Here is a 15,685-nt window from a genome sequence, read left to right as displayed (position 1 = left end):
TTGAGACTTGCAGAGCAGAGCCTTATTATGCAAGATAGTGGTCAGAGAACTTTTGCCAAGACAGGATCGTTGGAGAATTTTTTTCATTCGATGCGTACAGTCTTGTTCTCCTTTCACAAGTAGAAATTGTATGGATAGTACTACGTGGATCTTTACCTCATCCCATCTCAAGACTCTCTCCTCCCCTTTTATCGCTGTGATCCTGAAAGTGTGGGCCAGGTTCAGGAGTACTCTTTAAACAATTTTCTCTTCCTCTCGGGAAGAGATTGATAGACAGCTTGTCATGTGGAATGATGGTATACTTGATGATCATGGAAATCCACTTGGTACCTCTCATTTCTAGATGGGAGAGAGGTCATGTTTCCTATGTGGAAGGATTTCAACCTCAAAGAAAGTACAATGAGAATTCAGCAAATTGATGCAGCGATACCCTTGGATTGGGTTCTTGCAAGTGGCAAGCAGCACTCTCGGTTTACTTTGCTTGGGGCCTTTACGAGATCAGGGATCCACTTCAAGTTATGGGACAGCGAGAATTAAATGGGGATGCCTTGATCTTTGATGTCCATTTGGGGCTAGGTTGTCCAGGTCTATGGATGATATAGTCATGCATATTCCATTTCATCTTGTTAGGATTGTAAGTCATGTAGAATAGTGTTTCTTGGCTTCAGGATGGTATCTAGACCCTAACCTAGATCATATTTCCTTTGGTTTTGCTCTATGGAGGTGTCCCCATAAAAGTATTTGCAAAGTGGGCCCCCATGAAGTGGGAATGGATTGATGTGAGGCACCCAGAAAGGAGCCTCCCCTTCCTTCACTACATGGTCAGTATTGCTAGGAAGTTTCAGCTCAGCCTTAGAGGCTAAAGCCCCACCAAAGTTCCTCACTGAGAGAATTTTCAGATTTCTGCTGACTTGCAGAAATCCTTTCAGAAGAGATTATAGAAATCCCTAAGGAATATAAAATTTACTCTTTTCTTCCAACTTCCTATTCATGGAGGGATTGTAGTGAACCAATGGAATCCGTGCTCAGGGAAGACTAAAATCGTATTCATTGCCTTTCTGCTGAGGAGTCTAGATGCATCATTACTTATGGGATACAAAGAGGCTGGAAAGGGATTGCTAGCTTATTGAGCACTTTTATGCATTCTTTTTTCTTCATGACCTGGGACTCGGTAGCTTGCCTTTCTCTTTCAGGACCTTAGGTGTTTTATGAGAGACATGACTCTTCTTGAGCTCTTTCGGCTCGACGACGCTTGGTTGAGTCATGCTCTCTAGACGACATTCTTGGCTCTCCTTACAGACATGCACATGCCCCTATGGATACTTCATAGTGACGTGACATAGTTGGAGATCTAGATGCATAGAGGCCCTTGGATCGTTTCCAGGTCCACCCTGCACACATATTAACTAGCATTTGGATGGATATTGTACACACCTTGGTGGCCATTTGGGGGAGCATGCTGTAATTTTTCCCGAGCAGCCTCTATCAGAGGACTGTTTTTCTCAGGGAGTGAAGTGGCTTCCCATTCTTCTTAGAGTCCCCCATAGGGTTGAGGTGACACTTTCAGGCTGAACCTTGGATTTTTTCTAGCTCCCTTATAAAAGCTAGATTTTGCCCTATGAGGGTGTTTGTTTTCTCATGTCTTGCATGATATACTTCTCCCTTGAGCTTTGCTCTTAAAGTTTATTTCATACTATTAAGTCTTTTCTTTGAAAGAAAAGATGTGGCACACATTGCTTTTTTAATTCATTGTACTCACCATTTGATTTTTTACTATTTTGTAGTCAGTTTAACAACAAATGGTTGATTTAGATAAGGACAAGATGACTTTATTCTAAGACTTGATGGTTTGTGATATAGGTTACGGAAGTGTGAGATTCTCCCTGAAAGCTCTAAGCACCTCAATGCTCAAGTTCAATATATTATTATCGAAATGTCACGTATGACTCTCTCTCTCTCTCTCTCTCTCTCTCTCTCTCTCTCTCCCCCCCGGTCTTTCCAAGACTTTAATAAACTTTCTTTCTTTCTTTATTTCTCTATTATATTCTTGAAAGATCGGTAATTTGAACTGAATGGCATGTATCCTTTTTGGTTTTGATCCATGTGGCTTCCAAGCAAATTTGATCTAGTTTTTCACCATGTTAAGGTGTGTGTGTGGTCATATTAAAGGGATCATCTGAAAAGGGGAAATAAATCATAAGCAAGGGAACTACCTTAGCCTTAGTTAGAGAAGAGTTTGTGTTATTTAAGCCTTCTATATTCATTCTGTTTTTGGTTGACATGTATCCTCCTTGGGTTATGGTTAATTTTAAAGTGAAAGCCAATTTTCCAGTCTGTTTTTAATGAATATTTATAATCTGGGTTTATAGATTATTGTGAATAGAGCATGGTTTTGGTGCTCATTAAATGAGGAAAAAGAGCTGCCCTCTTTGGAATTTGATTCCTTCACAGATTTCAAAGTGTTTATGGCAAGATGGTTTGGATACTTCACATATTACATAAGAGCCTGATATTTACCTTGGAACAACCATATGAGTAGAGAGGCCTTATCCTATGTCCCTCAATTGCTTCACTGCCAAAAGCTATAAGAGCTGCCTAGCTAGCATGGCTTGGTATATTGCATGATCTCATCTTAATGAGGTTAGAGGTTTATGACTCATTTACACAACGTTTTGAGATTTGAACACATGTATATAAGGTTGCAGCATTCACACATGCATAGCCATTGTTGGGCACCACATCATCTGCTGCCTGGTTGTGTGGAAACATAATACTGGTGTCAGAGCAAGGAGTCGTGTCTCTTAGGTGTATGTGAAATCTACCAAAAGCAAAGCATGGGGATAGTTAGGTAAGGATGTCCACATTCAGCACAGCATTGACATAGATTGAGGTGGTGACAGGGCCCAGCAAATCTTTGTTGAACTATGCATGCATCATCAATGACGTGCCATTCAGAATTGTATGCCAAACGATTACTACCTATTTACTATCTGCGAGAACAGAGTAGTATTGTGTTGAAGCAAAGGGCACACACCGTTTGTGATCATCCAATTCTTTACAATTTGTACTAGCGGAGGGCATAGTTATGCATTAACATGTGAGGAGTACGGCCCATAGTGCAAAGACATGATTGTACACTAATGTACAACGTGTGCCATCTATTTGGAACCACTCATTGGGAATTTTCTGATAGTATATTCCCACTTCTAATCGTGGTATTATCACTTCCAGATTGTTTCTTGTGGTCATCAAGGGATTGGAACATGGCTTCATCTTTTCAATGCCAACAATTTTGGATTTTTCGGTCATGATGCCCTCGCCAAAAATTGCACCCCAGCAATGATGGATTGTGTGAAGGAAATGGAGCAAAAAAATGAAGCTAGAGAGCAAAAACAAGCTATAGACTGTCATTGCAGTAGCACACAAGTGCAAGAGAGTACAATTAAGTTGATAGAACATCACTATAAAGGCTAGGCCTAAAACCATGGCCTGGTCGACCCCTAGGGAAAAATTAAGTTGTAAGTGTTGACTTATCCAAATAAACTAATAGTGCTAGCACACTAGCACACTAATTAGTTCTAGCCTATAAGGCTATACCAAGAGATAGCCTCAAACTTGGGTCGTGGAAGCACTTTGGTGAAGATATCTACCAAATTGTCTTGTGTCAGAATAAAAGACAAGGCATGTGAATATCCCCAACAACTAATAGTCTCTCTCTGACATAACGATAATGAACCTCCATGTATGAAAACACTATATTCTGTGCAATGGCTAAAGCACTCTTACTGTCAGAGTAGATAGTGGTGGGAGATGTCTAACTAGGATGAAGATCTGCAAACTAGTTTTCATAGCCAGATACATTCCACTGTGGCTGTAAAAGCTGCCTTATATTTAGCTTCACAACTAGAGGTAGCAGTTGTGGGCTGCTTTTTACTGAACCAAGAAATGCATGAAGCTCCAGGTATAAACCAATTGCCATTGTGTGACACTCTAGTGTCATAGCATCCAGCCCAACCACTGTCTATGAAAGCATGCAGAGTAAGTGAAGCATTGATTTCTCAGCTCCCGAGAATCCACAAAATATCTTTAACAATGCAGCACATCACAGTAACTTTTTTCATGATTCATCATTTCATATTTTCTGTATGATTAGCAAGGCTAAACTTGGGAAGCTGGCAAGAATTTAGTGTTATAATATAAGCTATATAATATACAAACTATCACAAACCTCTGTTGAATCTACTATAATCAGTGAATCACAGCATAAGAGAAGTCTGGTGTTAATGAAGCAAGCTAATGCAATGCCTTCCAATTGGGGCTGTGGTACATGTTGGTATCAGAGCTTAGAGTACTGCCCTCCTTCTCCATCATTGTCAACCGCAATCCATCATTGTTGTCTCTAGTCAGTTCACAGTCATTCTTGGAGCTGCCTCGTTCTTGGAGTTGCTATGCCCATCATTGCAAAGCTGAGAGTACTAAGTTATGAGAGCCTGTTTGCACTGGAGAAGGACTATTCGATTACTAAAGGCTTGAATTGCTGCTCCTTGTGGTTAGAAAGCGTTGCCTAGCTCAAGAAGGATACACAAATGGGCTTTGTGCATGGCCGAAGCATATTTGATAATATCTTTTCAAACACTATGTCTACCATCATCTCTCACAAGCATGTGACGACCTGCTGAAAGTAGAGAGGCATAAAAATCAGTAGCTATATGTAAGGTGGCATCAGGATCTGATTGTGAACTCCATCAGAGTCAATAAAACACTTTCTCTAACCGTTTCTCAGGCCAAGAGAAGAAGTGTTTATTGACTCTTCCTCCCACATACTCTACTCTCTGATCCAAAAGAACCTACTAATGAGCCCTTGTTGCAGAAAGGCACTCTTGAATCAAAGCATCTCTAGGCCACTTTTTCTCTTCCATCTATAGGGCTGCTAACTGTTGATGGAGACCAACCTCCCGTCTAAGAATCCCATGTCTCTTGGTACGAGTGATGTAATGATAGAAATCACTAGTACCAAAGAGGGCTTCTGCCACAAGTGGAGGAGAGAGCACTCCACCCTGCATATTAGATACCCAAATCTATAGCAGTGCCTCTATGAGCCCTCCTCTGCATACAAAGCATCCGAAATCTTGATAATAGCAGAGTGGCTCCTCAGATGAGGCTCATAAATCATCAAAGCTACGGGGAAAGTGATCCGGTGAAATGCATACCGAGCCACCTCTACCTAATGCCCAATCGTTCATATAAAATCTGCCAAGACGCGTATGGATGGGCATCTGATGTCTTGTGTTTGACTAGGAGAACAGAAGCGAATGAGGCGGAGTATAAAGGCATCATTTGTACAAGCATCTCCCACTAAATTGAAAAAGAAAGGCATCCCAAGCTGCTCTCTCAAGAGAGTGGTTGCAACCTTGCCTTTCCTTTTTTTTGTCTGAAGGCAACTCCACCAATAATCCATAATTGGAGCCCAAGAAAGAATTTCTTTCTGGAAAAGGACATGATTTCCTCTGTTGTTGGGGCATAGAGGTTGAGAAGAACAATCGTACATCCCCAAATCAAAAGTATGATCCACCGTGCTCTAACGGTGTAATGATACTATGTCCAGCTACAAGGGGAAGAAAAGAATCTGAAACTGAAATGCAAGTTCCTCCCTTGGTATCCCAAGGCAGGATACCAAAATGTGTGACCAAAAAGTAGTTTACCTGACTTTGTACAATCTTAACGATCCACCTTGTGTTCCCGAATAAAGTATTCCCATCCTCATCGGTGGGAGGAAGTAGGTTGGAAAACCTTACCCAATCTAGTGGCGGAAATGCCTCTCCCCTATGAAGAAGATCTCCTAGAGTAGTGGAGAGAAGGAAAATCCACGAGCGAAAGGATCTCCACATTTGTGGAAGAGGATGTTGTATCAATAGAAAAAACCAAGAATAGTGTCACCAATGGTAGAGGGCACAAATTGTACCTCTCGGAAATCAGCCAGAGAAGAGAAAGAGTACCTTTGAACCAAGCATAGTGCCAAAGTCCACAAGATACCTACTTGCAAGAGAGGTGAAGAGGCAAAAGACGCATCCTTCCCTCGAGCAATTATCTGGAGAACTGAAGTGAAAGGGGGCTGCTAGGAAGGGAGGCTAGGATTTGGGGATGGATTTGAAGAAACGTCATCATTGGCCTTGACTAGAACTGGGTCAAGGGCAATGTTGGCCATGACCATAACCGAGTTGGCTGCGACCATAGTTGTGTCAACGACAAGAGATGGGGCCTCTGATCTGCAGGTGGTGGAGGGGACCCAATCTAAACACAACCCAACCGGGGGCAGCAGGTGCAAGATGCACAATGGGTGTTGGGATGTGTAGGAACTGCCAATGGAAGACTCTAACAAGGATGGGCCGCACTAGAACACTTCTTGGGCCTTTCCTTCATCTTTGGGCAATCTATAGCAAAATGCCCAAAGGTCCTGCATATGCAACACTAATCCTGCCTACCCACGACCTCAACTCTCCAAGAGCTATCCAGACACTAGAGCATAATGTGTCATCGGAAATGTTAGGGTCAACCACATGACCCTAACTCTGGGAACCCCATCAGGTTTGATCACCACTGTTATGGAAGAAGGTAAATCAAGGAGGGGGAGGGTGGAGAGGGAAAAAGAAGCTTCAATCATGGTGAGAGGTCGATGATAAACCTGAGGCAGGCCGAGGAATTTGATGAAGAGTAAGTTATCTGCCTATCCTCTTGTGCAAGACCGAAACCTAAAGAGAAGGGCTTGAAAAAGATCTTATGCAAACCAAGTACCTAGGGGTTAGCCGAGCACTATGCTCGCTGCTCCAGGACAGTCAAAAGCCACTTGAAAGAAACTTCATCCCAATAATCAAACATCTAAAAGGCAAGGGGTGAGGTCTAGAGCTAATGCAGCAAGCATCCAGTCCCTATCTTGTGATCTAGAAGGGTGGAACTTGTGAATGTGTGCAAAGAGGCTGGTGGAGCTCTTGAACTCCACATCCTTTTAAAGATGCAACAACTCATCTTTTAAAAATATGCACATTCTTGCAGCCGGCAAGCATGGTTGTGGATTGATTGGATGTGTAGCCATTCGTCAATCAAGGGTGGAGTGCTGATCAAACAATATGAAAATCTGTCTGTCGCTTGAGAGAGAGGTAGGGAGAGGCTGAATGGAGAGAGAGGAAGGAAGAGGAGAGGAGAGGAGCAAAGGGGCTAAGAGAAGAGGACAAAAGGGGCTTAGAGGTAGGGATAGGGGCAGGACGTAGGGGTAGGGGCAGTTGGAGAGAGTGGGGCAGGTTGCAGAGGAGGGCAACAGCGGGAGGAGGGAGGAGCGATTGGGGAGGGGGGGGTAGAAAGAAGGGGAGAAAGAAAAAAAGAAAGAAAGTTGTATTAACGTCTTCAAGAGGCCTCACGGGTCTATGAGGCAAAGTACAATCAGGGAATAACTCATACAAGCCACCATGGGCTAAAGCAGAGGGATTGCTGAGGCCCATGCTGAGTGCTAAGCTAAGCTAATGATCTCAAAAACTCAAAGCTCAAAGGCACACTCTCTAGAACTCTCAAGAGACTCCAGGAGTTGGTAGTGCGAAAGCTCCGAGGACATATCCAGGATGTTGGCTATGGCAAGCAATGGAAGCTCAAAAATGGAGGCAAGAAGGAAAAAACGAGATGCTGTAATAGATTGCTGCAAAACTGAGAGTGGAGGCTCAAGTGGGAGCCAACATAACAAAACCCTAGGCCTAATTGCCCTAACTGGACTAAGTGTCCTAACTAACCTAGGTGGTACATGTACTAATTGTACCAATAGTCCTAACTGACTATAACTAGGCCTACAAGACACATACTAAGGAATAAGTGGCACCTATGGATGGCCCGTAGAATGGCCTACAAACCCTCCTCCATGGTATGGGCTGAAGTATCCTAGACATGGCTCAGGATACCTAGATATCTAATGTCATGGTTGCACATTTTATCCCGTAGGAATATTGCAACCTATGATTGTACAGAGTACAGCAGATCAAGTTACAAAAGGTACAAAGTTTGAAGCTTGCCGAAAAGCCTCAAACTTAGGTCGAGGTAGAGCCTTTGTAAAAAGATCTGCCAAGTTGTCTTGAGTGGGAACATAAGACAACTCAATATCAATTGTTGATTATCGCTCTCTGACATAGTGATAGTGAGCCTCAATATGCTTTGTGCGAGCATGGAAAACAGGATTTCGTGCAACAGCCAAAGCACTCTGACTATTAGTGAAGATGACGGTAGGAGCAGTCCGACATGCACAAAGATCTGCAAGTAGCTTCCAAAGCCAAACACACTCCACTATAGCTGTAAAAGCCACTCTGTACTCAGCTTCACTGCTAGAAGTAGCAATTGTACTCTGATTCTTGCTGAATAATTGAGATCAGCTCTTGTTTTATTGATGGGGTCATCGGCATAGGCACAATGGAAGTCAATCACGCTTGTTTAGGATTGTTGTTTGTGGGGTGGTACTTTGCATTCAAAGTTGTAGCTAAAGTCGCAATTAAAGATTCATCAATTAAACATGGTTTTTATAAGAGGACTTTTATATGGGATATAGTCTCACCTTTTGTTTTTTTTGTACTTTATCCCCAAGGAGAAAAGGCTACAATTCTGATGGACCAAGGCATCTACGTAGGGGTGGAGGCCATAGTTTGGGATTGGACAAGAAGGACAAATCATTCTCATAGCCTTGAAGTACCAAGCATAAAACAATTGGCACTGTGTGACACACGAGTGTCCGAACAACCAGCCCAATCACTTTCAGTGAATCCATGCATGATAAGTGAAGTATCAGCCCTATAAAGAAGGCCTAAATGATGCTATGTGTCTTTGAGATATTTGAAAACACACTTCACGGCATGCCAATGGTGCATAGATGGGCTGTGCATGTCTCTGCTCAACTGTGAGACAGCATACTGTAGATCGGGTCTCGTATGGCATAGGTAAATCAAACAACCAACTGCCTGCTAATAGAGAGTGACATCACATGTACCGCTTCCATCTTCAAAAGAGAAGTGAAAACCAGGCTCTAATGGTGTGGATATTGGCTTGCAATCCTCTAACTGTAAACGCTACAAAAGCTGTCCAATGTACTTGAATTGTGACATCGAAATGCCCCCCTCACTGCTAGAAAATTGGATGCTCAGATAGTAGTGCAAAAGACCAAGATCAGGAATAGCAAATGCCTGCTGCAAGTCAAGTTTAAAACCTGCAATTTGCTGAGCATGTGTCCCAGTCACAAGCATGTCATCCACATAAAGGACTAAAATCAGCAAATCTGTCCCATGCTTGTGGATGTAAAGGGTAGCCTCTATAGAGCTATTCTGAAAGCCAAGTGTGAGCAAATGAGTATGAATTCTGGAATACCAAGCCCGAGGTGTCTGCTTCAATTCATAGAGGGCTTTTCTCAAGCGGCATACCTTACTTTCAGAACCTTCAACCTCAAAGCCAGGAGGTTGGGAAACATAGACCTCTTCCTGCAAATGCCCATGAAGGAAAGCTGTCTTGATATCAAGTTGATGTACTTCCCAATGAAAGTGGGCAGCAAAGGCAATAACAATGTGAATAGTAGTGATCCTGGAAGAGGGAGCACAAGTCTCCTCAAAGTCAATGCTATGCTGCTGAGCATAGCCCTTAGCAACAAGACGGGCTTTGTAACGGTCCCTTGAACCATCAGCTTTTCCGTTTGATTTTGTAAACCCACTTTGTTCCAATGGCATTCTTGCCAGGTGGCAAATCACACAACTCCCAAGTGTTATTCTGATGGATAGAATACAATTCATCTTGCATGGCCTTCATCCAACAATCATTCTGAAAGGCATAATGGCTCTTCATTGCATGCTGTAGCAACCAAATCATAAGCAACAAAACTAGCATGCTCTTTCCGGACAGTTGATCTAGTACGGGCTGGCGGAGGAGTATCTTGTTTGCTGTCTTTTAATGTGTCAAGGAGCCAACGGGGTACCTTTTTGGGCTCCTGGATTTCAGCTCTTTCTTGGTCAAGAGCCTTGTGCAAATGGTCGTGATCAATGAGAGGCATATCAGGCTGCACATGTGGCTGCAAATGACCAATAGATGGAGGAGGTACATCCTGAGATGGAACATCATCCTGAGCATCGGATGGAAACAAAAGCTGTCGAATATGTTTGGGGCATCAACAGGAGGCTATTTTTGACAGTCCAGCAAAGGCATAGTGGGAGATTCATCAAACATAACATCCGGACTGACAAAACACTAGCTCATGCAGGGCTGATATAGCTTATATCCCTTGCTCTCTGAGCTACACCCAATAAAAATGCACTTGACAGCTTTATCATTCAACTTAGTGCGTGTCTGCGAAGGCACATGAGCATAAGCTAAGCATCCAAAAGTCCTCATGTGAGAAATGTGAGGCTTACGACCCATCCAAGCCTCATAAGGTGTGATAGTCTGCAATGCCTTTGTGGGACATCTGTTCAAGATGTAATTAGCACACATGACCGCATCCAACCACTACTTGTTAGAAAAAAGTTTGCCTTTTAACATGCACCTGGCCATCTCCATCACTGACCTATTTTTCCATCTTCCCAAAATGCATATGCCTACAAAGCATGTTTGTGAACCATGCTTGCTTGGTAAGATGCACTGTGCTGCGTTTCCCAAGGATGGGAGAGTTGGTGCTTCACGCAAGCTTTATCTAGTGCAATCAAATCAATCCGATGGGCTACTTTGTTAAAACGGATTTTAAGGTCCTGTGAAATCCCGGATTGTTTGGCTTTTCCAGTTGTCCCGAACATCGTTTGTGTCATTTAAACAGGCTTTTTCTTGAACCCTATCCTGCGAGCCATTCACTATACCCTTGGACATCATTTATCTTTTCTATTATTGTATCTAGTAGCATGCTGTGATGTTACAACACTAGGATGTTTTCTAGTTGATTCGTCTCTCTGTGAATATGCAAAAGAAACAAAACATCTTGATTGGGATCTTGAAATAATGTTGGTCAATGGTCTAATTTTCAATGGCATAGAAAACGTAAAGCTAGAGAAGCTTAACTTCAATAGCTGTCTAGAAGAAAATGGTGGTGCAAGTTTATTTTTCCCTCAATTTGCTTTTTGACAACGTTTTATTACGTTGCAGCTGTGACATACATGGATTCTAGTGCTGTTCAAGCCCTGAAGGAACTGCATCAAGAGTTTAAAGCAAGGAATATACAGGTATGGCATATTTGTAGGGTCTCTTTGACATTATGTGATTTGCCGGTGTCAACTAATAACCATTTGTATTGAATGTTTGCAGATGGCCCTGTCCAACCCTAACCACCAAGTAATGATGACACTTGCCAGATCTAAAATGCCAGACATTATGGGCAAAGAATGGTACTTTGTGAGGATGCATGATGCAGTCCAGGTTTGCCTTTCACACATGCAGAACCACCAGCTGGATAAAGCGAATGAAGCTAGCGACGAGTATTTTGATATGCTACAAGAGGGTGAGAACAGGCAGAGACCTAATCCAGAGAAGACACCACTTTTAAGTGGAAGTCTTGATGTCTAGTAGAGTCTCTGTATTTCTCATACGTTTGAGAAAATCATTCGTTTCATTAAGCTAGGTTGTTCCCTGGCTCTAGCAGTGCCAACGAAAGGGAATATAAAACCTCAGTCCTAGTACCATAGCTGTAAGAAAACATATCCAGTTAAAAGAAAGTAGGTGAAAAGCGAGGGAATAGATAGGTGGCCAGGAGTACAATAGTTATCACAAGCCTTCCATGTAAACAGACATATGATGCAGAACATATCACATCTACAGGTGCCATTCCTGAAAACCATTCATGTGCATTCTGTTGGCTATAGCTATAACGGCTAATGAAGAGATTTTAATTGAGAGGAAAAGGCTTTATTCAGAGAGGAAAGCTAAGAGCTTTCCCACTGCACCACCCTCGTTCATACCTCTCTCTTCTCTCATCTCAAAATTGCTCCTGGTTTCAAGCACTAACATGGCTAGAATTCTGGCAGCTCCAATCATGTTGTGGCAGTGATGCTTGCACTGCCAAGGGATCTGATTTTACATTCTCGAATTTTTGTGGAGTTTGTGGAGAAGATCTTGATTTCCATCTCAAAAAATTCAAGAGTCTCAATGAGTGCATGAGCAACCTGCCTCATCATCATTGAAAGGTGAATAGAAAAAATCTGGCCTCTTTGGAAATTCGAAGTTGGAGGAAGCTCTCTCATATTAGGACTATAGGTTTGTTATCAATGTTTGTTAGGTTCTTCCCCATTCATTCTGACTTTAACCTCTATGATTCATCCTCAGTCCAGAAACTGACAGGTTGAAACAGAAGGCAACCATTACTGGTGCTTATGTCAAGACATCAATAGCTCCAGTATGATACAAACCAGAACTTATACTTTACATGCCATGTGCACAATTAGACTCATCCAACTGAGGACATGCCTGGTTGACAAAGAGCATAATGGGCATGGTGCCACAGCACACCATTCAGTTATTGGCTAGAAGATCTTCTTGTTTGCCAAGGTCTCCAATCCAAGGTGGCAGTTTTTTCTTCCATTTGTTCCTCCTTTTGCACGATCTAAGCAGGAACGCTCGTCGGTGACTCTGATCCAACTATGACGAATCGGAATCGGGCAGGACCAATGCTGCCACAAACTCAAAATGGCACTGAGGCCGAAAATGTAAAAGCTATTGAGCTGGGGTTCGATGGCTTGAATCTCTCTTTCGGAGCCTCAGGTCTTTTATGGTGGGCATGACTGTTCTTGGGTTCTTTCTGTTCGTCGACGACATTTAGCTAAGTCATACTCTCTGGATGATGTTCCTACTTTCATTGCAGACTTGTACATGCCTCAGTGGATACTATTTTGGGAGATTCTAATGAGCATTTGAGGGTGGCATATTTGGAGATTTGGATGCACACAGAGGGTCTAGATGGCTCCCAGGTCACTCTTCACACACATTGGCTAGTATGTGGACAGATACTGAACTCACTTTGATGGCCGTTTGGTGATCATGCAGGGGTCTTCCCAAGCAGCTTCTGCCAGGAGGACTATTTTCCTCAAGGATTCAAGTAGCCCCCCTTTTTTTTCGGAGTCCACCACAAGTTGAGATGGCACTTTCAACCTCAACCTTGGTGCTTTTCTAGCTCTTCTTGATGAGCAGTTGTTTGCCCACCCAGGGTATTCTATTCCTCATGTTATGCTCTTGGGGCAGTTTCTTTTCTTTTCTTTTTTCTTTTTTTTTTTAAAGGGGGGAGAGGATGCTATATCTAATTGTTGTAGTAAACTAAAGGTGTTGATAAGGGGGAGATGAGTTGACAGTCGCCTTGATCAGCTTTTTTGCCCTTCAAATCTGCCTTCTCCCATATGGGATCACAAGAAGCTACAGACTTCAGAAGAACAGCCTCTCTAGGGGGAGAAGTTAACTTGGCAGGTTTTTTGACTACCTTGCTTTGAAGAGGATGAGACATCAGCACCTTGAGACGTAGATCCTTTTCTGTTACAACAATCTTTCTCTGCATTACCTGCTATTCCACATAAAAAACAGGAATTTGGCAAGTTCTTATAGACAAGAGGTTGGACTCTTGGATAGGGATAAGACTTCTAATATATTAAAAGCTTGTCTGAAAGCTCAGACTCTGCCATGTCTATAAGAACACACACTTGTGAGTGAGCTCTCGGGTTGATAAATTGCTTACTACTTTGCCCAAACTTGAGCATGACTTCTGTGCCTGGCTGCAGAAAGCTAGAGGGAGAATAGGCAGATCAAGCCAAACAAGAGCCTTGGAAGCTCTGGTGGCTTTATGTCAAAGATAGCAGACCAGCATTCAAGATATAAAGGTTTATTTCCCATAGACGAGCACTCTAGATATCAAGGTTTATTTCCCATAGACGAGAGGAAATAGCTCTCTCTACTGCCAATGCTATTTTTGGCTTTTCAAAGAGAAAGGCAAATTATTCTTCTGATAGAATTTATTATCCATTCCTTTTTGAACCCTAAACCCTAAACCCTTTTTCTAGACAGTTGGATTAGGTGGGATACATCTCTTGCTTTAGATTCCTACCATATCCTCAGCAAGATGAAGGTGAGATTTCAGTTCATGTGGAATCGATGTGAGCTGTCTGGTTGGTAAGTTGATCCATATGAAAATCCAGTCTATGCTTGGAGATTGGGTTTCATATTATCTTTGAAGGGCAGATTCTAGATTCAGCCTTGGCCTGCAAATCCCAAACTAACAGGGTAGGCTCTCGACTGCTGCTGCTCCCCACTCCTCCTGCTCCCCTCCTCACTGCCCTCCTCGCTCCCTGCTGCTCTCCCCACTCACTGCTGCTCCCCCGCTCCCTGCTGCTCCTCCTGCTCCCCTCCTTGCTGCCCCCTCCCTTCCCTCCTGCTGCTGCTCCTCTCCCCGCTCCCTGCTGCCTCTCTCCCCGCTCCCTGCTGCTCCTCCTGCTCCCTCCTCGCTGCCCCCTCCCTTCCCTCCTCGCTGCCCCCTCCTACCTGCCCTCTCCCCTGCACTGCCCCTTCCCCCGCGCTGCAGCCTCCCCCCCCTGTGCTGCAGCCTCCTCCCCCCCCCACGCCTGCTGCTGTCCTGCGCTGCAGCCTGCTGCTCCCCCCCGCACCTGCTGCTGCTCTCCCCCCGCTGCAGGCTGCTGCTCCCCCCCCGCTCCTGCTGCTGCTTCTCCTCCCCTCTCCTCTACTCCTCTTCGCCCCCTCTCCTCCACTCCTCCTCTCCCCTATCCTCCCCTCCTCTTCCCTCCTCCCTTCTTCTTCACCCTCTCCTTCATCTGGATTACCCCTATTCTCCTATAGGGGTCTCCTGGAATTCAGGAAAGCGGACGGAGTTTTTATTTTTTGTGTTTCAATCGGCCAACACACCTCGATTGACGAATGGGTTCCCATTCAGTCAATCCGTCTCCGCTCACACCGGCCGCGAGAACTGTCACTTTTTCAAAAGACGAGCTACAGCAGTTGCAAAAGGATTTCGAACATGAGTGTTTCACGACTCTCTTCGCACGCATTCATGGCTCACACCCCTCCAGGTCACAAGCTAGAGATTGGATGCTGTCGGCGCTTCCTCAGGACCTCGCCCCCCACCTCAAGGATGTTCGTTTGTTGGGACGCGGTTTCTTTCAAGTGTGCCTAGATTCCCCGGACGGCACGAGAGACCTGCTACAGGCCGGGTTTCTACTTCTAGGCTACAGGAGGATCTTTTTGTTTCCTTTCCAACTGGGATGTGACCCAGTTGAAGAGACAAGCAGGGAGTTTCTGTTTTCATCAGGTTCCCTGGTCTTCCCTCAGTTTATCACCGGCTTCTTTCAGTTATTAGCGAGAGGTTTGGTGTGGTGGTAGAGATCCCCCCTCTCCCCGGCGAGCCCTCTTCAGCTGTTGAGGCGGTCAGGATGGACGGGGTTCCCAAGGTTAGGGTCATTGTCCAGGACCCCAATATTTCAGATGACCACATCATGCTACAACGACCCGATGGGTCTTTCTTCCGCCAGAGATTAGAGGTTGCAGGTCCACAGGACCAGTGCAGGATTTGCAGGATTTGCAGATCCTCGGGGCACTTCGCCAGAGATTGCCCAAAGAAGAAAAAGAGGCCCACAAAGCAACCAGCTCGTACTAGCTTACGACAGAGAGCTGGAGCAGGACATACCGCTCCACAGACATGGCCTCA

The 15,685-nt window shown here is 44.1% G+C and overlaps 1 protein-coding gene across 2 annotated transcripts in view; it reads left to right on the top strand.

Annotated features, from left to right (window-relative positions):
- The window catches only part of LOC147893901 (sulfate transporter 4.1, chloroplastic-like), a 253,154-nt gene extending 240,270 nt beyond the window's left edge, over nucleotides 1-12,884 (top strand). The window contains exons 15-18 of one of the 2 annotated variants that reach the window (XR_015542224.1): nucleotides 1,861-1,940; nucleotides 11,140-11,216; nucleotides 11,299-12,173; nucleotides 12,313-12,883. Coding sequence is in view for 1 of the 2 variants with exons in the window: in XM_087385809.1 (XP_087241935.1) it covers nucleotides 1,861-1,940; nucleotides 11,140-11,216; nucleotides 11,299-11,556 (415 nt within the window). In the remaining variant the exon portion in view is untranslated. Of the gene's footprint in view, nucleotides 1-1,860; nucleotides 1,941-11,139; nucleotides 11,217-11,298 lie in introns of both variants that reach the window. The other variant, XM_087385809.1, reaches the window with a different exon arrangement.
- The last annotated feature ends 2,801 nt before the right edge of the window (nucleotides 12,885-15,685 follow it).

The sequence above is a fragment of the Dipteris shenzhenensis genome, chromosome 15 (genome assembly GCF_047967505.1).
Source record: "Dipteris shenzhenensis isolate YYH24624 ecotype China chromosome 15, Dip_SZ_1.0, whole genome shotgun sequence".
NCBI classification, from domain to species: Eukaryota; Viridiplantae; Streptophyta; class Polypodiopsida; order Gleicheniales; family Dipteridaceae; genus Dipteris; species Dipteris shenzhenensis.
Note: the sequence above shows the minus strand (reverse complement) of the source record. Positions and strands in the feature narration are given on the sequence as shown.